The following is a 21,151-nucleotide window of genomic DNA, read 5'->3' as shown; positions in this document are numbered from 1 at the left end:
GCGTCCAATGTTTTTTGTCTGTATGTTTCGCACGCCCTCGTAAAATTGAACGCATCCAGTTGCGGCGACTGACAGCGCCTCTGAGCTACGGATATGACAGAGTTTAAGTTACTTACCGTTCATATAATCTCGGATTTGGGTGAATATGGCATCCAGTTTGATGTCCTGATATATTATATGACAAGCGCAAAAATAGTGGGGGTAGTTACTGTTATTATTACCAGAGCTCACAATCAAATTAAATAAACTCCATATTTATTTATACAATCTGTTGATAATATACCGTGAAATTTTTCAAGTTATCGTAGACGATAAAATTCATTCCTTGACGTTACAATACAAAAAATACATATGTCGTTTTCATCTAAAAGTAACAGATTTAATTTTTAAACGTATCAATAAAATAAGAAAATAAACTATAAACAAATAATAACTTCACATGGAAAACTTTGATTGGATTATGTTTGAATTATTTTTAAGCCAATCAACATGACTAACATGAGGATTATTTAATACTATTAAAATGTCGACGACCTTATTATTTGTTGATACTTATAAAGTCCTACTCTCTAAACTACCACGTGAGTCTACTGGTATTTAAATTAAACAATATTATTTTAAATATTTAATTACCAACATAAAGTTTAACCAAACCAAACCATTACCAAAACGTGCCATTACCAAACTAAAATGGAGTTGGGCGGGACATGTTGCTAGGCAGAGTGATGGCAGGTGGACTAAAATGTTAACGGAATGGTGGCCGCTTTCGAATGAAAGAAGCCCCTGGCGTCCATCGGCTCGTTGGGTGGACGACATCCGGAAGATTGCGGGTCACTTCTGGATGAGATTAGCTCAGGACCGGGACAAGTGGCGTACTGGAAGAGAGGCCTATGCTCAGCAGTGGGCGATAAAGGGCTGATATGATGATGATGATGATAATGTTTAAAAAAACCTTTTAAATTGCATTTCTGGTAGATTTGCAACTTGTTATAGGGCGGTCAAGTCATAGTACGAAAAACTGGCAATATGTAGACAATCTGCTGCCGCGGGGTGTGGTAATTCCGTTTCTTTCTATGTGAAAAACTATTAGGTATCTGAAATTATAGTGTGGATCTAAAAGCGCGTCTTTTCAACACCTTTTAAATACACAAATAAAATGGACCGGCAAAGTCCATGTTCTCAAGCCTTAATGCAAATAAACTCAAATAGTACTTAAGAGTTCGTAACGACCAACAGAAACACTTAACTGACCGTCGATGAATCTTTTGCCTTTGATAATAAGGTTTAAGAATAATCATTTTGGACGAGTACGGACGAGTACGGGGAGTTTGGACGTTATAATAGTTGCTTTTGTCTGGCCTCGCCGCCATTTTGAGAGTGCATTAGATGGGTTCATTAAGACCTGAAGATAGGGCTACCAGTAAATTAATAATCATTTTAGCTGTTTCAAATTTTTGACGTAACGCTTTGGCTATCAGAAAGATTTTTTTGGCAAGTCGTGTTTAGATACGATATTTTTTTACAATGACTAAAGATTTGGTTTTACTATTTTATAGATGCAAATAGTTTTAACCGTATCTAATTAAGCTTCATCCCATGATATTTGTCTAATAATACCTCAATTCCATTCTAGAATCCAAACATTTGCTTGATACTGTGTCTGGCATACAAAATACTACATATATTTTTTTTATTACTTTGGTGGCAATTAAGCAAACTAAGAAAGCGATCTCCATAGCCTATGAACACAAATTTTTAACAAATCATGTTGTTGAATACCTACCTACATACAGTAATCCCTCGAGAAAACCTACAAAAATTTCTACAAAAAAATAACTTTACCTTCGGTATCTTCGGACCATTCAAGTCAGTAAATAAATTCCGAATAAATCCTGTTAGGTGACAGCCCTAACATAAGTTTTCGAGCGGAACTATTATTGGGTTTTATTTATGGACTTTCTCTATATTACCTGTGGCTTCTTCGGTATTCATGTTTTAGATAATATTTAGTATGGAGCGTAGTATCGGGGGTGTCTTTCTATATATTGTGGTATAGTTAGTGAGTATAAGTTATGACTAAGTTCATCCACTCACTTCTTCAATTAAATAAAAAAATAGTAACATAGTAATGTTACTAATTTTCTAACTATTTATTCCAAAAATGTAACTGTAAATGTAAACTGCACAAGACTGTCTTTTTGGCCAGATTGGCGATTGGAGGCGCTTGGTATTTGGAGAACCATAATATTGCTTTTGACATAGCTGTTCAAAATTATTTAATAATTATTACACCCGAATGAGTAACACTTAACATTACCGAACCACTTCATATAAAATAAAAAACTCAGACGGCAGAACAGAGCAGTTATTCAACTGTTGACACTTCGGTTTATTTGTTTTATTATTTTATTGTAAGAGTTATTAGCGATAACATTGATTAAATTTTATTTAAATTCAAAATTATTTACTTCATGTGATTTACACATACATTATAAAGATAATATACAAAACAGTGACGACCGGTCTGGCCTAGTGGGTAGTGACCCTGCCTGTGAAGCCGATGGTCCTGGGTTCGAACCCCGGTAAGGGCATTTATTTGTGTGATGAGCACAGATATTTGCTCCTGAGTCATGGGTGTTTTCTATGTATTTAAGTATTTATATATTATATATATCGTTGTCTGAGTGCCCATAACACAAGCCTCCTTGGGCTTACCGTGGGACTTAGTCAATCTGTGTAAGAATGTCCTATAATATGTATTTAATGTATTTAAAACAATAAGCATCCAACACATAAACACAACATAAACACATTAAAAGTTGACAAAATTAAAGCAAACTATTCAATTTTGTAGGGGAATGTAGTCTCTCACCGTGGTGCATTATGGGACAGTCTGATTTTTCCACGACTGCCCAAAAAAGGTGTATTGTTTTCAGGGTTCATGTTTGTATGTAAGTTTCTTTATTCCACCATAACTTCTAAATGCCTTAACCAATTTAGATGTATGATATATCATTAGAATCCTTACGTCATCCCGGGTGACATAGGTAATATGACGTCATAATAAAATCAACATGACGGACGTAATACACAATAACGCGCGACATTTGGAAAAAAAATCTTGCAAAACACTGATTTAAACTTTCACGATTTTTACTTATTATTATTTACAACGACGGGACTTAATCGCGTAAAATAAGTTTTAAATTTACGTGGTCTCGGAGAAGACTGGCTAAAGTTGACATTCAACTTTAGCCAGTCTTCTCCGAGACCACGGGGACAACGCCGTCCTCGAAACGTCGGAGGTAAATTTAAAACTTATTTTACGCGATTAAGTCCCGTCGTTGTAAATAATAATAAAAATCTTGAAATTTTATCGAGTGGGGTATCAAAATGAAGAGCTTTAAGAGACGATTAAAATTCCGCAGTCGTGTTTTAATTTTTTTAAATTAATTTTTCCGCTATCATTCTCAAGATGGTGTTGGGACTGTCCCGCGGCGCACATTCATCGGTACAAAATATTATTTCTTCAACTATACGACGTGTTTACGTGTTTATCACATAATCGTTTATCTTGTCCACAGTGATGCGCCGGGGCAGACCTAGGCCGTGACGTCACGCCGCCATGCCGCCGCTCGCGCTGCTGCTGCTGCTACTCCTAGTGCACGGGGACACCAAGACCGTGCAGCAGGACAAGCTTGGTGAGTGATAACACACTTTATTGTTCATAACTTAAGGTATACTTTAGCTCACCACAGTGGCTAAGGATGATCTTTTGTCAATTGTAATATTTATTTATTCATTTTGGCATTTGCCCTAAAAAGTCGTGACCACGAAAACATAGTTAAAACACAAAGGAATCAGTGATTTATCTAAGATCTGTAGGGACTGTATACTGTTGCGTAAAAATTGTAACCTTTGTATTATGTAAGTATCTAAGTAAAATCGTACGTTTTAATAACAAAACTTCCGTGAGACACAGACATATTAAACATATTAATAACGGGTCACTCACGTATTTTACTGCGGCCCGCAGTCTGCGCTGGTCCGTCACCGTCGACGCAAGCTCCTGATAGCAAGCTCGGTATGGAGTGAAACATGTCGAGCATTTTCGACTTAAAATACATGAGTGACCCGTTATTAATATGTTTAATAAAATTGTACGTGTTGCATAAACCCTTCAATCGCTACTTCATTAGAAAGAAGAAAAGAAAGAAAATACATTTATTTGACGCCACAACATAGTACATAAAAAAAAGAAAAGCATGCAGACAAAAAAACATTTGGACGCCAAAAAGGATCCCCACTCAGCATAGTGCCGCGGCAAACCGTGGCGCTGGTTTTCTGTGGGGACCTGGCTTAATCTAAAAAATAATGGCGACACGTACGCCAACGACACACAAATAAAATTTACATTGACATAAAAATACAAACATTATTAAACAGAAAATTAAGACAAACAAAATATTAATAACCGCCTTTTTTAAATATATTTATAACGAAAGTTACAGAAAAAACCAACACCAGAACGAACTAAACTTAAGACTAAAACTAAAACAAAGACTAAAACTAAAACAAATCATTACAGCGTTGCCCTCCAATTTTCCCGCATAGATTTAACGAATAATTGTCACCGTCGATAGCGTAATGTAAGAGCGCGCCAGCGGGTCGTTTGGTCGATGTTTAATTACATCGAACGGGCGTACGTGCACGTGGGTCTGAGGTGAAATGTTGCAGTGAAGCTTGGTAGTGAATATTAGGAGAATAATTATTAAAATTGTATAATACAAATACAACAACCCTTTAACGGACCAGATTATAAGAAATCAAACCTCATTGTCTTAAATACTAAAAGGAACAAGTTATAAAATATGACGCATTATTAGAGTGGTATTTTTATCATATTTATATTTTTTCACATCACCAATTCGAAAAACGGCTTTTTCTTCCCAGCTAGGAGGGATCAAAGTGGCACTTTTCTTCCCTGCTAGGAGGGATCAAAGTAACACTTTTCTGTTCTAGGACACTATTTCAACATTCTTTTGCGCATTTTTTTTAGCTTAAATAATATTTTTAAACATAATAAGTACCTCATAGGTGATGTGAAAAGCAATATGTGTCACATGGTAGCAAAATTATTTTTATCTTGTTACGACACATTTGAATCCCTCACGACGCTCAGGATTCTACTTTAGAATCCCTCGCTACTCTCGGGATTCTATTATAGAATCCTTCGCTTCATTTAGGATTCAATTGTATGCCCTCGCCGTAAATATGTCATTTTGCTCCCTTGTGACACAATCTACTATTTGAGGCCTATAAAGGGTCAAGATGAGTATGAAATGAATACCTATTGATATAGCAAATCAAATGTACTGAGATTTTCATGATCGATGATTAAGGATCAAGTTTAATACAAAACCGCACTCCTCGTCCGAAGCCGATTTTAAGTTTAAAATCATACTTATCTTGATTGGTAATTGTTATGGTGTCCCCTCACAATGGTGTGACTTTGTCACGGCTATATGTTGACTGATTTTTGTCCAAGGAAGATGTTTTATACTGTAAAAGTCAGTAGATTAAGGTTTTTGAACGTTTTACGACTGGCTAGTCTGGCTAGCTACTCGCTTGATATTGTTCAACTATTTTGCCTAGGTAATAAGGATGACGCCTGGGTAGCTAGAGCTATTTACCTAAACCAAGTGATTTCAAGAAGAATCGCAGGCCATTTATGTATTTGAACCAGAGGCACCATATAAGTATTTATGATATATAAAGTAAGTAGATCTTAAGGTCAAACTTTTGCAAAATCAGGGTAAAACACCGTTATCTCGGGCTGCCCATCGGCGTAGGAACACAAATAGCGGAGACAACTATTCGGTGAGCTCAATGATCCGGAACCTTATTTAGTATATCCGAGGCCAATGGGGTGGAATGCCTTTTCTTAGTGGATATTTTCTACCATAACTGCACATTGTGTTTTATGATTTAGTCGTTATCAGTTGACCACGTTTTCGGCAGTTTAGTAATTCAACTGTTGCCGTAAAAACTCGTTAAATAAAAACGCGTTTCACTTTGCCAAAACTTACTTACTTACTGCTGTGGCGCGACGACCCGAAGTGGATCTTGGCCTCCGACACCAAAGACCGCCATGCTACTCTATCCAAAGCCGCATACTGTTGTTGTTGTTGTTGTTGTTGTTGTTAAAACTAGTTTTATAAAATGCCGGGGTCCAAGAAAAGAGTCCAAATACCATATATACATAAAATATTATAAATGCGAAACTAACTGTAGTAACTCCTTGTATCTACTATTACTTAATAATTGTCATTATTTTGAGTCACTGTATACATACATATATATGCAACTTCAGTTATTACAACTGCTTCCCTACTCCTACCTATTAATTACCTATGCATATTTAATATAAAAAATATGCGAAAGTCTGTATGTCTATCTGTCTGTTACCTCTTCACACTTAAATCACTGAACCGATTTATATTAATATTAGTATATAGGATTGGAGATGGTTTGAGGCCGGGGGAAAAAGGTATAATAGTTTTTATCAATTATCATCGTCATCATTTACACAGGCAAAGTTGCGAGCAGAAGCTAGTAAAATATACTTGTGGCATATTTATTTCATTTAGAGTACAATCAAAAACTCATTACCTAAAATTATTTTTCACATCACCAATTCGAAAAAGGGTCTTTTCTTCCCTGCTAGGAGGGATCAAAGTGGCACTTTTCTTCCCTGCTATTAGGAGGGATCAAAGTAACACTTTTCTGTTCTAGGACACTATTTTTACATTTTCTTGCGCATTATTTTTTAGCTTAAATAATATTTTTAAACATTATAATTACCTCATAGGTGATGTGAAAAGTAATATGTGTCACATGGTAGCAAAATTATTTCCATCTTGAATTCCTCACTACGCTCAGGATTCTACTTTAGAATCCCTCGCTACTCTCGGGATTCTATTATAGAATCCTTCGCTTCGTTTAGGATTCAATTGTACGCCCTCGCCGTAAATATGTCATTTTGCTCCCTTGTGACACAATCTATTATTTCATAACGGCGTACAAGGCAAGACAAGACATGAATGCGCCCACGAATTGTTTCTTATTTCCAAATAACCGATTAACCTTAAGATTCCAAACATATCCGGAACGAAGAGCACTGTCAACAGAAAACAAACATGAACCGGCTCCATGTATGATTGTTTATCAAATCTGGAACATCAATAAGTCCTTGATGTTTTCCGTATGTAAATAACTCCGAGGGGTTGTCGGTAGCGTGGGACGAAATATTTAGCTGGGGTTTGTTTTGGCTGAAAGTTACGACTCTAAGCTGAAGCTGTTTTAGGTCAGTCCTGACGCCCACGTAAAGCCCTAAGGTCGATGGTAGAAAATGAGACTGAAAATCTCCTCGTTATAATAACCAAAGATAGATATAACTCCGTAATAGATGGATACAGTCTAAGGAAAAAACGTGCCTCGAAAATCAAGAAAATTTGATTCTCGATCAGAGGGCGCTACTAGCTTTGGCCTACTGTCGTATAGATGGCGTTGACGGTTTCGTTTGTTATTTAACAATTTTAACGCATATCTGTGAAAGAACATGGGTCAAAATCATAAAAATAATTAATGCAAATAAAAAAATCATTTATCCATATTTAAATACAATTTATCGTATTTTTATAAATCTTCATTTTTAGTTTTAAAGTGTGTCGATAGATGGCAATGAATTTACTGTGGTTACAAAATCTACTATGACAGTACCGCTCTATCTAATTATATCCTCTTTGTAATAACATAGGCAGAGGCAACTAGCTAATGTATAATTTGTGTGTAAATAAATTTAAATCACAAATAACTATTTATTTATAGCAATTAGTATAATGTTTTACCATCTTACTGCTGTTGCACGACCTTCATTTTGTTTCGACATCAAATTTAGACGAACTTTAGCCCCTAAGGTACAAGTGCTTACCTAGTTTATAGGGGTCGAAAGTCTGACCTCTCCTTACTGTCATGTTTGTACAAACCCGTGAACTGTACTTGTTTATTATATAACGTGCTTATGTACAATAAACATTTTATTATTTTTTTTTAAAAAGTGTGCGCTGTTTGGTAATATGGTGATTACGTATGAACGTGGTTAGCGACTAGCAATTCACGATTGACGTCAGTTCTTACCTTAAGGGAAAGATTAAAAATATCCTTAAGTAGTCGCGTTACATCCACATCGAACGTGATCGGAGGCAGTTTTTGAAGATCTCTGGCCACGAATATCGGAATAAAATCCGGATCCGTTTCATTAGCGTAATTGTCTTCAATGTTACGATGAGCTTTTCCATCGCCTTTTCAAATTTTGTTACGCTTCTCCGTCGGAATGGAATCGTATAATAGTTTCTTGGCGCTGAGTTAAAACCTGTCTTAAGGTGCCAAGTCAAAATTCGCATGCAGGTTACTTTTTTGTTCATTTTAAACATGAATATAAGTCCTTGATGTATTGCGTATGCAAACAACTCCAAGGGGTAGTCGAACCTTAGAACGAATTAAAGATTCAGCTGGGATTTGTTTCGGCTAAAAGTGACGAGTCGAAGCTGATTTAGGCTTGTTTAAGGTCTGTCCTGACTTCGGTCATGCGTATACCAAACAGTGCTATAGAAAATGTGCGCGTGTTTGAAAAGTACTGATCGCGTGTGTAGCACTTACGCATGAAATACAGGTGTGACAGGAGGAGACCTAGAACCAATCTTGCTTAAGTGTCAACTCTCTACACGCGAAAGTTTATGTATGCGGTGAAAATGAATGTTCCGCTTACAATTTTTTTTAATTTTTTTAAAATGTATGCCATTTTCTATTAAAGGAACATTGCTGACATACCAACAGCCTTTACGGAAGACACATTCTATCAGTGTCTCTTATGAGCTGCTACTACAGTTACTTAGATGAGTCTTTGGTTGTGGCCACTGGCCCGGTTTTAGCCATTTATCTAATCTATTTTTTTTTTGCGTTATATATCATTACAAACTAAATTCGTTACCATACGTTGTCGACGTTCGTCGTTCGTTTGCTTTAAAATAATAATAATTTAATACTATAGTTTTCTATCTATAAAATTAAAACTTCACCTAGCCGAAAAGGGTGCTAAGGTGGCCAAAACCGAGGCCCTAAAACGTTTTCAATTCACAACAAAATACTGATAAAATTCTTCTATACTGGCATACACAGTTAGTAAAAAACTGTTTAAAATTTATGAACTGTATTTCGGTCGCATGTAAATTCAGGTTTGCATAATCGCTGGCTTAATTCCGGCCGCCGAATACTCGTCAAAATATGTCATAGCCAAGCGACGCAACGTGTCACACTGAAAAGTGGCTATTTGTTTGATATAACAAAGGTAACTAAAACTAAATAATATATAGGACAAAATGCAGCTAAATATTGAAGCCTACTAATGTTAATATTACCTACATATAAATATAAAAGTAACTCTGTCTGCCTATCTTTCTGTCTGTTTCCTCTTCACGCTTAAACCGCAGAAACGTTTATGATAAAATTGTTTTTTTATTTTATTTGGAGATCCAACAGCTGTGACATTAACATAAAAATTATAGTAGATACAGGACGCCAATTATAGGAACTCACAGGTGGTTACATGATACTAAACTAGGTAATAGCCTAATAGGTACTATACTAAGGTTACGCACTATCGCAGCCACATATGTGAACAGAGCGAATACAAATGATACCTAAGAAGAGTAATAAGGATAATTTGGGAGTAATTAAAATGCAAATTAACTTAGCAACATAATGAAGACTAAGGTAAAAAAAAAGAATAATACATAAGTGAGTAATAGGCATTCAAGAAGGCGAAAACACGCTCACTCAAAAGACTCAAAACATCTGCACTAAATTACGTCTCACGCTAGGAATTCTACAGTTGAATATATCTACACTACCGCTCATAACTATTTACGTTATATAACGAAGAGCTTCAATGAACCACCATCCAAAATATTATATATCGAATTAGCCGAAAGTTCAATCAGACTCACGGAAAAATATATTTTTTACAATACTACCAGAATGTATAGTAAATGGGAATTTGTTATTGTAACAAATTTTGCGTTCTCCTAACATTTTTTTTCTGTTTAGCCAACCATTTGATTTAAAGCGATTACAATTCGTTTGTAACGGCAAAGATAGATATAACTCCGTAATAGATGGATACAGTCTAAGGAAAAAACGTGCCTCGAAAATCACGAAAATTTGATTCTCGATCAGATGGCGCCACTAGTTTTGGCCTACACTCGTATAGAGGGCGTTGACTGTTTCGTTTGTTATTTATAATTTTAACGCATACCAGTGAAAGAACATGGGTCAAAATCATATAAAAATAATTAATGCAAATAAAAAAATCATTTATCCATATTTAAATACATTTTATCGTATTTTTATAAATATTTATTTTTAGTTTTAAAGTGTGTCGACAGATGGCAGTGAATTTACTGGGGTTACAAAATTTACTATGACAGTACCGCTCTAGTATAAGTTACTCTATGGTAACGGGCAATAGTATATAGTGTGTAGTAGTAGTGTATAATTGAGTTTACTATCTGTAGAGTTGTCACATATACTACGATAAAAATTGTAGGGTCTACCGAATTCTCGTTACAACAACCAGATTTTTTTTCGGTGCTCGAGTCGAGTATCGACCGGGCGAGGATCAGGTACTTATGGTCGTCAAACCCCACTCACCAAAACGTTACAACATAAAAAGAAAACCGGTCACTTACGTCCTTTTGTCATCTAACCAGTCAATTCGAACAACGTGATAATTACTAGATACGAGACCAATACGAGATCTAATAGATACGATAGTTTAGTTCTCAACTAGTTATCTTTTGCAATTAGATTCGAGAAACCAATTGTCATTTCACGCTACAATTATTGTGACGTTTTGGGATATCCATTAGATATCCATTGGATGTCTAAGTAATATCTTAAGCAAATCTTAAAGAGATCGTTAAAGAGGACATTCGGAATCGCGGAAATGTCAAATTTGACATGACTTTCTTAAATATCTCGTTATCGTTTCTGTTTCATATCTAGTGGATATCTGGTTGATATTTAGATCATTGTTCGAATTGGCCCGTAAGGGTGAAACTAGTTATTTTATCTCGAAGCCTTTGTGGCCTTTGCTCGAAGAATTTGTACTAAGATTTATGGAGTTGTAGTGCTTTGCCTTATGGCTTTGTCCGTGATCGGTTTCCTATCCCAAGTTTTATTTTTCGTGAGATAACGATGTTTGTTTTTTTAGGATCTCAATATCTTGAGTTTAGATCGCTTTGTAGGCGTTTTTGTAAATGTTATGTTACCAATGTCATTTACAGGTTGTCGCAAAAGTTTTCATTTTTTATTTTTGATAATTTTAACAAAGTATTGCGTTTTTGTATCAAAGCCAAAGAAGAATAATTTGAAGATAGGTTATATGTTTTGTTTCAGTTAATTTTAATATCATTTTGTAAAATACGTGCAAATAAGAAAATATTGCCAATTCGTCAACGTATTCTTGGGACATTCTGTAACACATCAATAGGTTAAACTATTTGAGGTGCCGTAAATAATAACGAAAAAAACAATATTTTGAACGCTGCAAAGGGTTCGAAACATCGGGATGTAATATAAATTCATTATACGCGATATAATCTGTTTTCATAGCTTTATTTCATGAATATTTTGAAGTTACGTCACGCTTTGTATAAGTACTTAATACGTGAAAACTGAGTTCTCGGAACCAAACAATTTACACATTTTATAAAAATGTTCTCCAGTTGTAAATGTGTAAAAAATTTAAAGACTAAGCATTCACCTTGACAAATATTTAAATGTTAAATGTACAATTATACAGACAGCTGGTGCGTAACTATTTTATACACTCACTTCAAATTAATAAAGCAAATATCGCTTTAATGTCAATCTATCAAACTGGCACGTGTCAAAAAAAAACGAAAATGGATTGGAACTATTTCTAAATTAAAGCACTCTCCGGTATTCCAATTTTGCTTAAATTATCATTTTACTAAGTGCTTAGTGCATTTTACTAAGGCAGAAACTGGCCGAAGACCGACCCATGTGGCGTCGTGTTGTCCATGATGGCCAATCCAAGCACGACGATGCCTGGTTTACCTACTTGAAAGAAAAACGCTTGGGGCGCCACGAGCAGGCCTCCAACCCCCGCCCACCTGGGGGAGCATACACCTGCCGCGTGTGTGGACGAGGGATCCTCTCCCGCATAGGGCTACACAGCCACGAACGCAAGTGTCGTTACCGGGATGCTGCTTAAAACATCTGGCACAGATGAAAAGGCCTATTATATAAGTGCTTAAGTCGGGCTGAAATTGGTGGGCAGGCTTTTTAAAAATATTTTTGTAAGTATTTGTTACAGACAGATATAAAATAAACCATTTATCTAGAACGAATCAATATCTCATGGAAAACTAATTGGCAAGCACGCATCCTCTTGAAACTACGTATGCAAATACGTGACCAATAAAATTTAGTTTAGTTTAGATTATTTATCTCATTTATACAATTTTCACAATTAAAATATACATATATTTCAGCTTCGTATAATGATCGTTTCTTTGTAATAGTAATAAGAATTAAAATTGAACATCACAATACAACTTTCTATGAAAATATTTTAATTTGTGTTTTTTCAAGTAGACATACTACTATTTAAACTATAAACTGAAATAAATGTCATTTACGAAGGAAAAAATGACCAAAGCCTCCAGTGTCCAGAGCTGGAATCGAACCAGCGTCCCCCGTTTACCGGACAGGTGCCTGAACCGCTCGGCTATCCGGTAACGGTGGCATGGGTCGAAATTTCCAAGTATATGACAATTTCCCGAAGGCTTTTTTTTTGTTTTATTACAAAAAGGCAAGCATTTGACCGCAATCTCACCTGATGGTAAGTGCCGATGCAGTCTAGGATGGATCATGCTTACCTAAAAGATGTCTATTCACTCTTGATTTAAAAAGATCCAAGTTATAGTGGACTGGGAATATATTTGCAGGAAGTGAATTCCACTCCTTAGCCGTTCGCATGATAAAGCTGGATGCATAGCGCTTAGTACGAATCAGTGGCAGAGTAACGACGTAAGGGTGAAACGCAAGTCCGCGTCTAGTCCCACGGTGGCAGAATGGAGATGGGGGGATTAAATTATGTAATCCCATCGCACACTCCCCGAAATGTATCCTGTAGAACACCGATAAACAAGCTACCTTTCTACGGTGTTCAAGGCTCTGCTTTTTGGCGCCCCCGGCCATCTCTAAGGTAAAACAGTATGGTTTGACCTTATAACATACCTTATACAGGTACAATGAAAATGGAATTCTGGTTTTGTGTTATTCCCGTATCCCAGCGTTTGTTTCCGCGTTGAATCGCGATGTATAACCTTTCCACCAGCAATGACCCGGAGCGGGGATCAAGTCCCCTCCTCTCACAACGGAACCGACTCCCGAGCTTCCTTAGGAAGGACCATGCCTCTGAGCTTCGACTTAATTTGCTTTGTTTCCTATTTAAAAAAAAGGTAACATTTTCTATGCATTTTGCTTTTATTTACAAAGCATTGTAGTTTTCCACTTTTGATTTATTTCTAAGCTTGTTAGCTAGCCATACACGCACGGATTTGCCCGTCGGATCTGCCTGAAAGATGTGTCTGGCGGACACATCCGTCAATGTGTGGCCAGAAATAGACACAGATGGGCAGCGGATGGGCATCCGGCGGACAAATCTGTGTCTATTTCTCGCCACACTTTGACGGTTCTGTCCGCCAGACACATCTTTCAGGCAGATCCGACGGGCAAATCCGTGCGTGTATGGCTAGCTAATGGCTTAGTTTGTAGACAGTTCTGTTTAATACAAAAATAGCATTGTACAATTCACTGTTCACCTAGGGCATATACTTTAAGCGATAGACAGCCGATAGCCATTAAAAGCCTGTACATTCAGCTTCAATAAAACTCTTTCACCGCAGCATTTATAGCCGCAGTAAATTTTTAACGGCGAGTAATCACTCGATTACAGCCAAATGGGCTTTGTTTAAGCAATTTTGTTATATTAATTACATGGACCCAAATTACAGTTTCTAAGTGCTTTCCTTAACTTTGCAATTCTTGATTACGGCACGATAGCTATAAAATTATTTAGTGATCGCTCGTAATTACGTCTGGACTTGAGCTGTAATTTGTTACTTAACCTGTGCTTAAATCGGTCTGTTTAGGGGTTTTCGTGGCTTTAAGTTAGGTTTTGGTTGAGCTAATCTTTGGGGCTTTAGTTGATAAGAGGATTAGTTGTTCATTTGTTACTCCTTGTAGCTTTGGTTTGTTGCACGGTAAGTTAAGTGTAGTCAAAAGTGCAAAATGGTAGTACCTTTTTTTACTCTGTTTTTAATGAGAAATATTTTCAATGAGATCAATGTTAAAAGACGAAAGGAATACATAACTTATGGATAAAAAAAAGTTGAAAGTAAGAATATGTCACAACTAATGAAACATAATTTTGCAATACTTCTATACAATAGGCGACAACATCAGCACGAGAATGTCAATAGCACGAAAAAAGTTTTTTTTCTAACTGTATTAATTAGAATAATATGTTGACTGAGTTTGTCAAATCTAAATAAACCTGCCTAACTTTTTCGCCTGAAAGTTCAGTTCCGTCGTCGTCTCCCTTTGTGCAGTACATGTACCACCACACCCACACACCGCACACACCACACACCGCACACACCACATGGTCTACTTCCTTCACTATTTACTCACTTGTGAAATTGCGCTCAAATTAATCCGCCATGTGCACTGCTCTGTCCCTAATTTGTTCGAAATGTTACACTGTTTATAACTCCGAACTTGTGCGTCAGAGGAGTGGCTATTTTTGGGAGCTGGGCGGTCAAATTTCTAAGTTTGTTACAGTCGCTGTTTAATTACTGATTGTTGTTTGTTTCCAATTTTAAGCAAACAATCACGGTGGAAATCGGTTAACATGATAGGTTGGATTTTAAGGGGGAAAGTCGAAAATAGAACCTTGAAATATTAGTATAGTAAAATTTGAATATTCAGTGAATCATTTCGTACCTATACTTAATTGAGACACATGTTCCATTTTATAGGACTAGAGCGGTATGATATTTCAGTGTCTCAAAAATAAATAGTTCAGATACAAAATAATTATTCGTTCTCAATAAATACATGCACTTATTGCTTTGTGAAATCGTAACCTTCGTATCACTATCCAAATTTATTAATGTTTTTTTAACACAGTGCGATCTAACTTAATTACACATCCATGTACATTGGCCACGCAGGTATAAATTCGCCTTTAATTTAATAATAGTAACTTTAAAAATGATTGTACGCATTCGCATTACCAGCTTATTGCTCTGCTTACAATAATAGGTACTTACTGTTAAATAATATTCTCCTTATATGTGACGCTTTCAACCAAAAGGTACCACATTGTCGATTGTCGATAAGCTTGATTTCTAATTGAATCTATATGGAAATAGCGCCTTACTGACAAGCGACAATAAGTTCCCTTTTGGTTGAAAATGGCGCATATTTCTACCGACTGAATAATCATTACCTAAACAAATCCAAATTAGGACTAAGAGTAAGCTATTTCATCCACTTAAGTACCCAGCATTTTTGCTCAAGTATTTTTAATAATGTCTAGCTCATCAGAACATGACAGTTTTCTTGTTAAGTATTAAAATATGCCTAGAATGAATTGATTATTATTTCAAACCTAAATTATCACCTAACGGCCATTTTGTTTTTAATCTTCGTTTTTCTGGTAATGCCAGATTATTTATTATGTTTCTGTTAGGCCGAACTACTTAAATACATGTTATATGAACATTTTATCTCCATTTTCTGCGAGATGAGGTTTATCACGACGTTTTTATTTCAAGATATACAAATTAGGAATAACGTTTAAACAAATAAATATCATATACCAAGGAAAAAATGACCAAAGCCTCCAGTGTCCAGAGCTGGAATCGAACCAGCGTCCCCCTTTTACCGGACAGGTGCCTGAACCGCTCGGCTATCCGGTCACGGTGGCATGGGTCGAAATTTCCAAGTATATGACAATTTCCCGAAGGCTTGTGGCGCCCCCACATCAAATAGTAGTGTGTCTACTTGAGAAAACACAAATTAAAATGTTTTCATACAAAATAATTTTATTTATTCTTAGAGTAGGAATAAAGTTTGTTCTTAATAAGAAGTAATTAATAAAAGTACTGAGTATTAGTACTAGACTGACTGGTATTACAGCAAAATGTAAAAACAGAGATACGGGTAAATTTCTGTAACTACCCGATAAATCCTTCTGAGTCAAAAGGACACACGAGACTTGAGGTCAAGTCTGTACCTCAAGTCTCAAGTATGTCCAATGAAAAATAAAGCAATTTTAATACTAAATGGACGTACATATTTAACCTAAGTCTCCGGGGACTGGTGATTAATGTATTGTCCTAGATACAGCCTTATTTATCAAGTACTTTTATATAATCAGATAGAGCGGTGAAAGTTTTAGGTTTTCTGTAACTTTTTTTGTACCTACTGATTAACAAAAGAAGTTTTTTTTTCATTAACTAGACGAACAATCAGAGGGCCGGCTTTGAGAACCCAATCCCAAAAAAATATGTAAGAAATTTATTCACATCTTACACTGAACTTGACATAAATATCAACAGGAAGGACACGATGTCCCGATCCTCAGCAGTCATTCCCTAACATCAAAGGAAAGACTGAAGAAGAGAAAAAGACTGAACTTACCTTACCTTATTAACAAAATAGTTTTAATAACAAAACTTCCGTGAGACACAGACATATTAAATATATTAATAACGGGTCACTCACGTGTTTTAAGTCGAAAACGCTCGACATGTTTCACTCCGTACCGAGGAGCGTCATCAGGAGCAGGAGGAGGAGTGAAACATGTCGAGCGTTTTCGACTTAAAATACGTGAGTGACCCGTTATTAATATATTTAATATAATACAAATTACTTTTATTCTTTTATATTACTTGTTACTGACGGACAGACAGCATAAGCTTGACGTGTTAGGTACGAGACCTGAACGCACGGTGGGACCGCCATAGGCCATAAGTCCCTAATATTAATTATTCCATACACGATAACTACTCAGACGGATAAACCAGCTTTCTAAAACTTAATTAAAATAAAACTATGAAAATGGATTATATCGCGTATATTGAATTTATAATACATCCCGACGTTTCGAACTCTTTACAGCGTTCGTGGTCAACGGGTGACTGAGGAAAAATTACAAAATGCAAAAATACCCACATACTAAAATAATGAACAATCATAGACTACAAACCTTAAGGCTGGTTGTACATGCAAAATCGGTTCATAAGGCTAGTTATACACTATAATTATTTTTCAAGTAAAGATATATATATATACGCGATAAAAAAAAAAAAAAAAAAAAATCGCGTATATATATATATCTTTACTTGAAAAATAATTATAGTGTATAACTAGCCTTATGAACCGATTTTGCATGTACAACCAGCCTTAAGGTTTGTAGTCTATGATTGTTCATTATTTTAGTATGTGTGTTGACCACGAACGCTGTAAAGAGTTCGAAACGTCGGGATGTATTATAAATTCAATATACGCGATATAATCCGTTTTCATAGTTTTATTTCATGAGTAACTATCGCGGTAACCGAAGACAACATTACTTAATTAAAAATTAAAATTCATTTATTTCGAGCATAGAGTAACTTATACTCGAGCGGTACTGTCATAGTAAATTTTGTAACCCCAGTAAATTCACTGTCATCTGTCGACACACTTTAAAACTAAAAATGAAGATTTATAAAAATACGATAGAATGTGTTTAAATATAGATAAATGATTTTTTTTTATTTGCATTAATTATTTTTATGATTTTGACCCATGTTCTTTCACTGATATGCGTTAAAATTGTTAAATAACAAACGAAACCGTCAACGCCATCTATACGGCTGTAGGCCAAAACTAGTAGCGCCCTCTGAACGAGAATCAAATTTTCTTGATTTTCGAGGCACGTTTTTTCCTTAGACTGTATCCATCTATTACGGAGTTATATCTATCTTTGATTTCGAGTATCTGTGACTCATAAGTACATAATACATAATACAAACATTAAACAAAACACAAACATTAGCACGGTAACATTAAACATAAATTTCAAAAAATTACAAAAAAAAATATTTATATAAAAATATATAATTTTCATTATCATTTTGTTTTTGACCCTGCAAGTCATTATAAGTGCAACCGCTTCTTCTTAGTAACTTAGACGACCGATAAATACTCGTAGTCTGCGCGTGTGATTTTTTCTGGAATCCGTGTATTATTTAACTATTGAAGTGACATGAATATACTATGTTTCATCCTTTTATATTTTATTTTTTATTTTATCCTTTTATTTTTTTTCCTTTTATATTGGCATAATTAACGCTACTTATTTTAAACTGTGCGCTGTAGGTTTTTAATTTTCGCTATTTCATAGAATACTTTCCCTGCCTGTGAGACGACCGGTCTGGCTTAGTGGGTAGTGAACCTGCCTGTGAAACTGATGGTCCTAGGTTCGAATCCCGGTAAGGGCATTTATTTGTGTGATAAGCACAGATATTTGTTCCTGAGTCATGGGTGTTTTCTATGTATTTAAGTATTTATATATTATATATATCATTGTCTGAGTACCCATAACACAAGCCTCCTTGGGCTTACTGTGGGACTTAGTCAATCTGTGTAAGAAAGAGTCCTATAATATTTATTTATTAGTCTTATAATATTTACTTAAATTCACGTTGACCTAAAAATAAAAGAGGCCTTGGCCAAGCATTAAGACTTACAAAACAATAATTGTTATTCTGTGTGCTTTAGATTAAATGAAAATAAGCTGCCGATTTAGCAATCGTAGAGCTTCTACGAAATAACCCAATCATTATTTGTTTAATTTTTAGATTGTATCTAAAAATTCTTCGAAGTTTTCCATGATGCAATTTTTAATTATTTAGCACTCAGTACGTGGAAACATTAAGAAAATATAGGTCACGTTCTTCCAATTTTCATTTCTTGCTTTGAAACCTCAGAAAACGTAGATTTTGAGGCTTTAGAGAGGCGTGTTTTTATATTATGTTTTTAACGTTTTATAGTTAATTATAAATAATTATGAGTCATATTTATTTATGTACTTATTCGCACTTAAACTACTGTGAGACATATTTCAAAATATATTTGACGACTCCATCTGCGGACTGCCCCGCGCCCCCCGCCCCCGCCCCATCAGCGCGTGCGCAACGAGCGACGAGGCGGGCGGCGCGGGCTGTGCACGACGTACAACCGCCGCGGACACTCGTGCCTGAGGAAGGATTCCCAAAGAATCCGAAACATGTCGCCAAAAGCGACTAAAAATAATAGTGAGTAAAAACCGTACTGATAAAATATTATGTACTTATTGTAACATATATTTACATACTATATATTTACTAAATCCATCATTGTATCTAACATGATAAATTAAACTCCATCGTAAAAACTCATGACTAATAATGTAACTCACTAATGTTGATACTAGATTATATCAATGTGTTTTATGTATTAATTTGTTAATATTATACTCCATAACCTGAATTAAAAATATGTTATAAAACTATGAAAACGGATTATATCGCGTATATTGAATTTATAATACATCCCGACGTTTCGAACCCTTTACAGCGTTCGTGGTCAACGGGTGACTGTAACGGGTTCGGGTGACGGGTGGGTGTAAAGGGTTCGAAACGTCGGGATGTATTATAAATTCAATATACGCGATATAATCCGTTTTCATAGTTTTATTTCATGAGTAACTATCGCGGTAACCGAAGACAATATTAAAAATATGTTATTTATTTTATGTATATTATGTGTTTTTAATACATATTTTAACATTTAATTATAAAAATTACAGTAAATATAGCTAATACCTACTTATGACCGCCGTTGCTCCGGGGCGGAACGTGGAACGTGGGAGTGGAATTTATCCGCGCCCCGAACACTAATTATAAAGTCAATGTCGAGAATAAACTCCATTCAAATCTTTCTTCAAAACAGCTTGGAGTCAAATGGTTGTCTTTATTCAATTTCACTTTAATCGAGCTTTTCACGTGGTCATCAGCGTAATGCAAAGCGTTATCATTATACACGGACTTTTAATTAATATTTATAATGAATGTTAAATTAAGTTGTTGATTATATTGTAGATTATTTAGTTTTAGTTTAGTTTAGAATAGTTAAATTTAATATAGATTAGCATGTATAAATTATAATAATTATTATTTTAATGTAATGGGTTGATACCTAAATAAATAACATTTTATTTTTAAAATCTTAGGGACCTTGCCGCAGGGGCCTTTTTTAGATTTAGTTTAGTTTAGTTTTATCTTTATTTAGATTTAGTATAATTTTAAGTTGTTCTTATTTATTGTTTTTTTTTTTAACATATATTAATTATGAAATAAATAACTTATGTCTTAACCGAAGCATAAAATTAATGATATTTAGATTACTATGGTTTCACTCGCTAGTATTTTTAGTTGCTATTGGCGACATGTTTGGACCGTAGTGATCTAAATATTTTAAAATATGTCTCACGATAGTTTAATTTAGATAAATGAATGATCATCACGGTGGGAGGCAATGTTCCGCTATAGGTTGGATCAACATTTTCTTGTTGTTATTACTTATATCCCGTTGTCCAAGGGCCAATAGTCGCTGTACGATGAAATGTAAAACGATCATAGTTTTTAAACTAAGTTGTAGGGTTAGTAAAGTCCCTTAAGGGCTTCGTTTTTGTTAACATCTGATAACTTTTTTACAATAAAAGCTAGTGACAGGCGTATTCTGTTTTCTTCTTCGTATTCGGTGGGCGAGTCCGACTCGCACTTGTCCGGTTTTTTTTTCCTTTTGTCAATTTTCGTTCTATCTCTTGTTATTGTTTGTGTCACAAGGCACATGCTTTTGCACATTTTACATAAAATGTGGTTGATTAAAGATTTTATCTATA

The 21,151-nt window shown here is 35.3% G+C and overlaps 1 protein-coding gene across 1 annotated transcript in view; it reads left to right on the top strand.

Moving 5' to 3' along the window:
* LOC134740809 (nephrin) overlaps window positions 1-21,151 on the top strand; it is a 675,842-nt gene that overhangs the window by 91,714 nt on the left and 562,977 nt on the right. Inside the window, exon 2 of the mRNA XM_063673431.1 lies at window positions 3,585-3,701. Coding sequence (XP_063529501.1) covers window positions 3,626-3,701 — 76 coding nt within the window. The 5' untranslated portion in view covers window positions 3,585-3,625. The remainder of the gene's footprint in view (window positions 1-3,584; window positions 3,702-21,151) is intronic.

This window comes from Cydia strobilella, chromosome 4 (genome assembly GCF_947568885.1).
Source record: "Cydia strobilella chromosome 4, ilCydStro3.1, whole genome shotgun sequence".
NCBI classification, from domain to species: Eukaryota; Metazoa; Arthropoda; class Insecta; order Lepidoptera; family Tortricidae; genus Cydia; species Cydia strobilella.
Note: the sequence above shows the minus strand (reverse complement) of the source record. Positions and strands in the feature narration are given on the sequence as shown.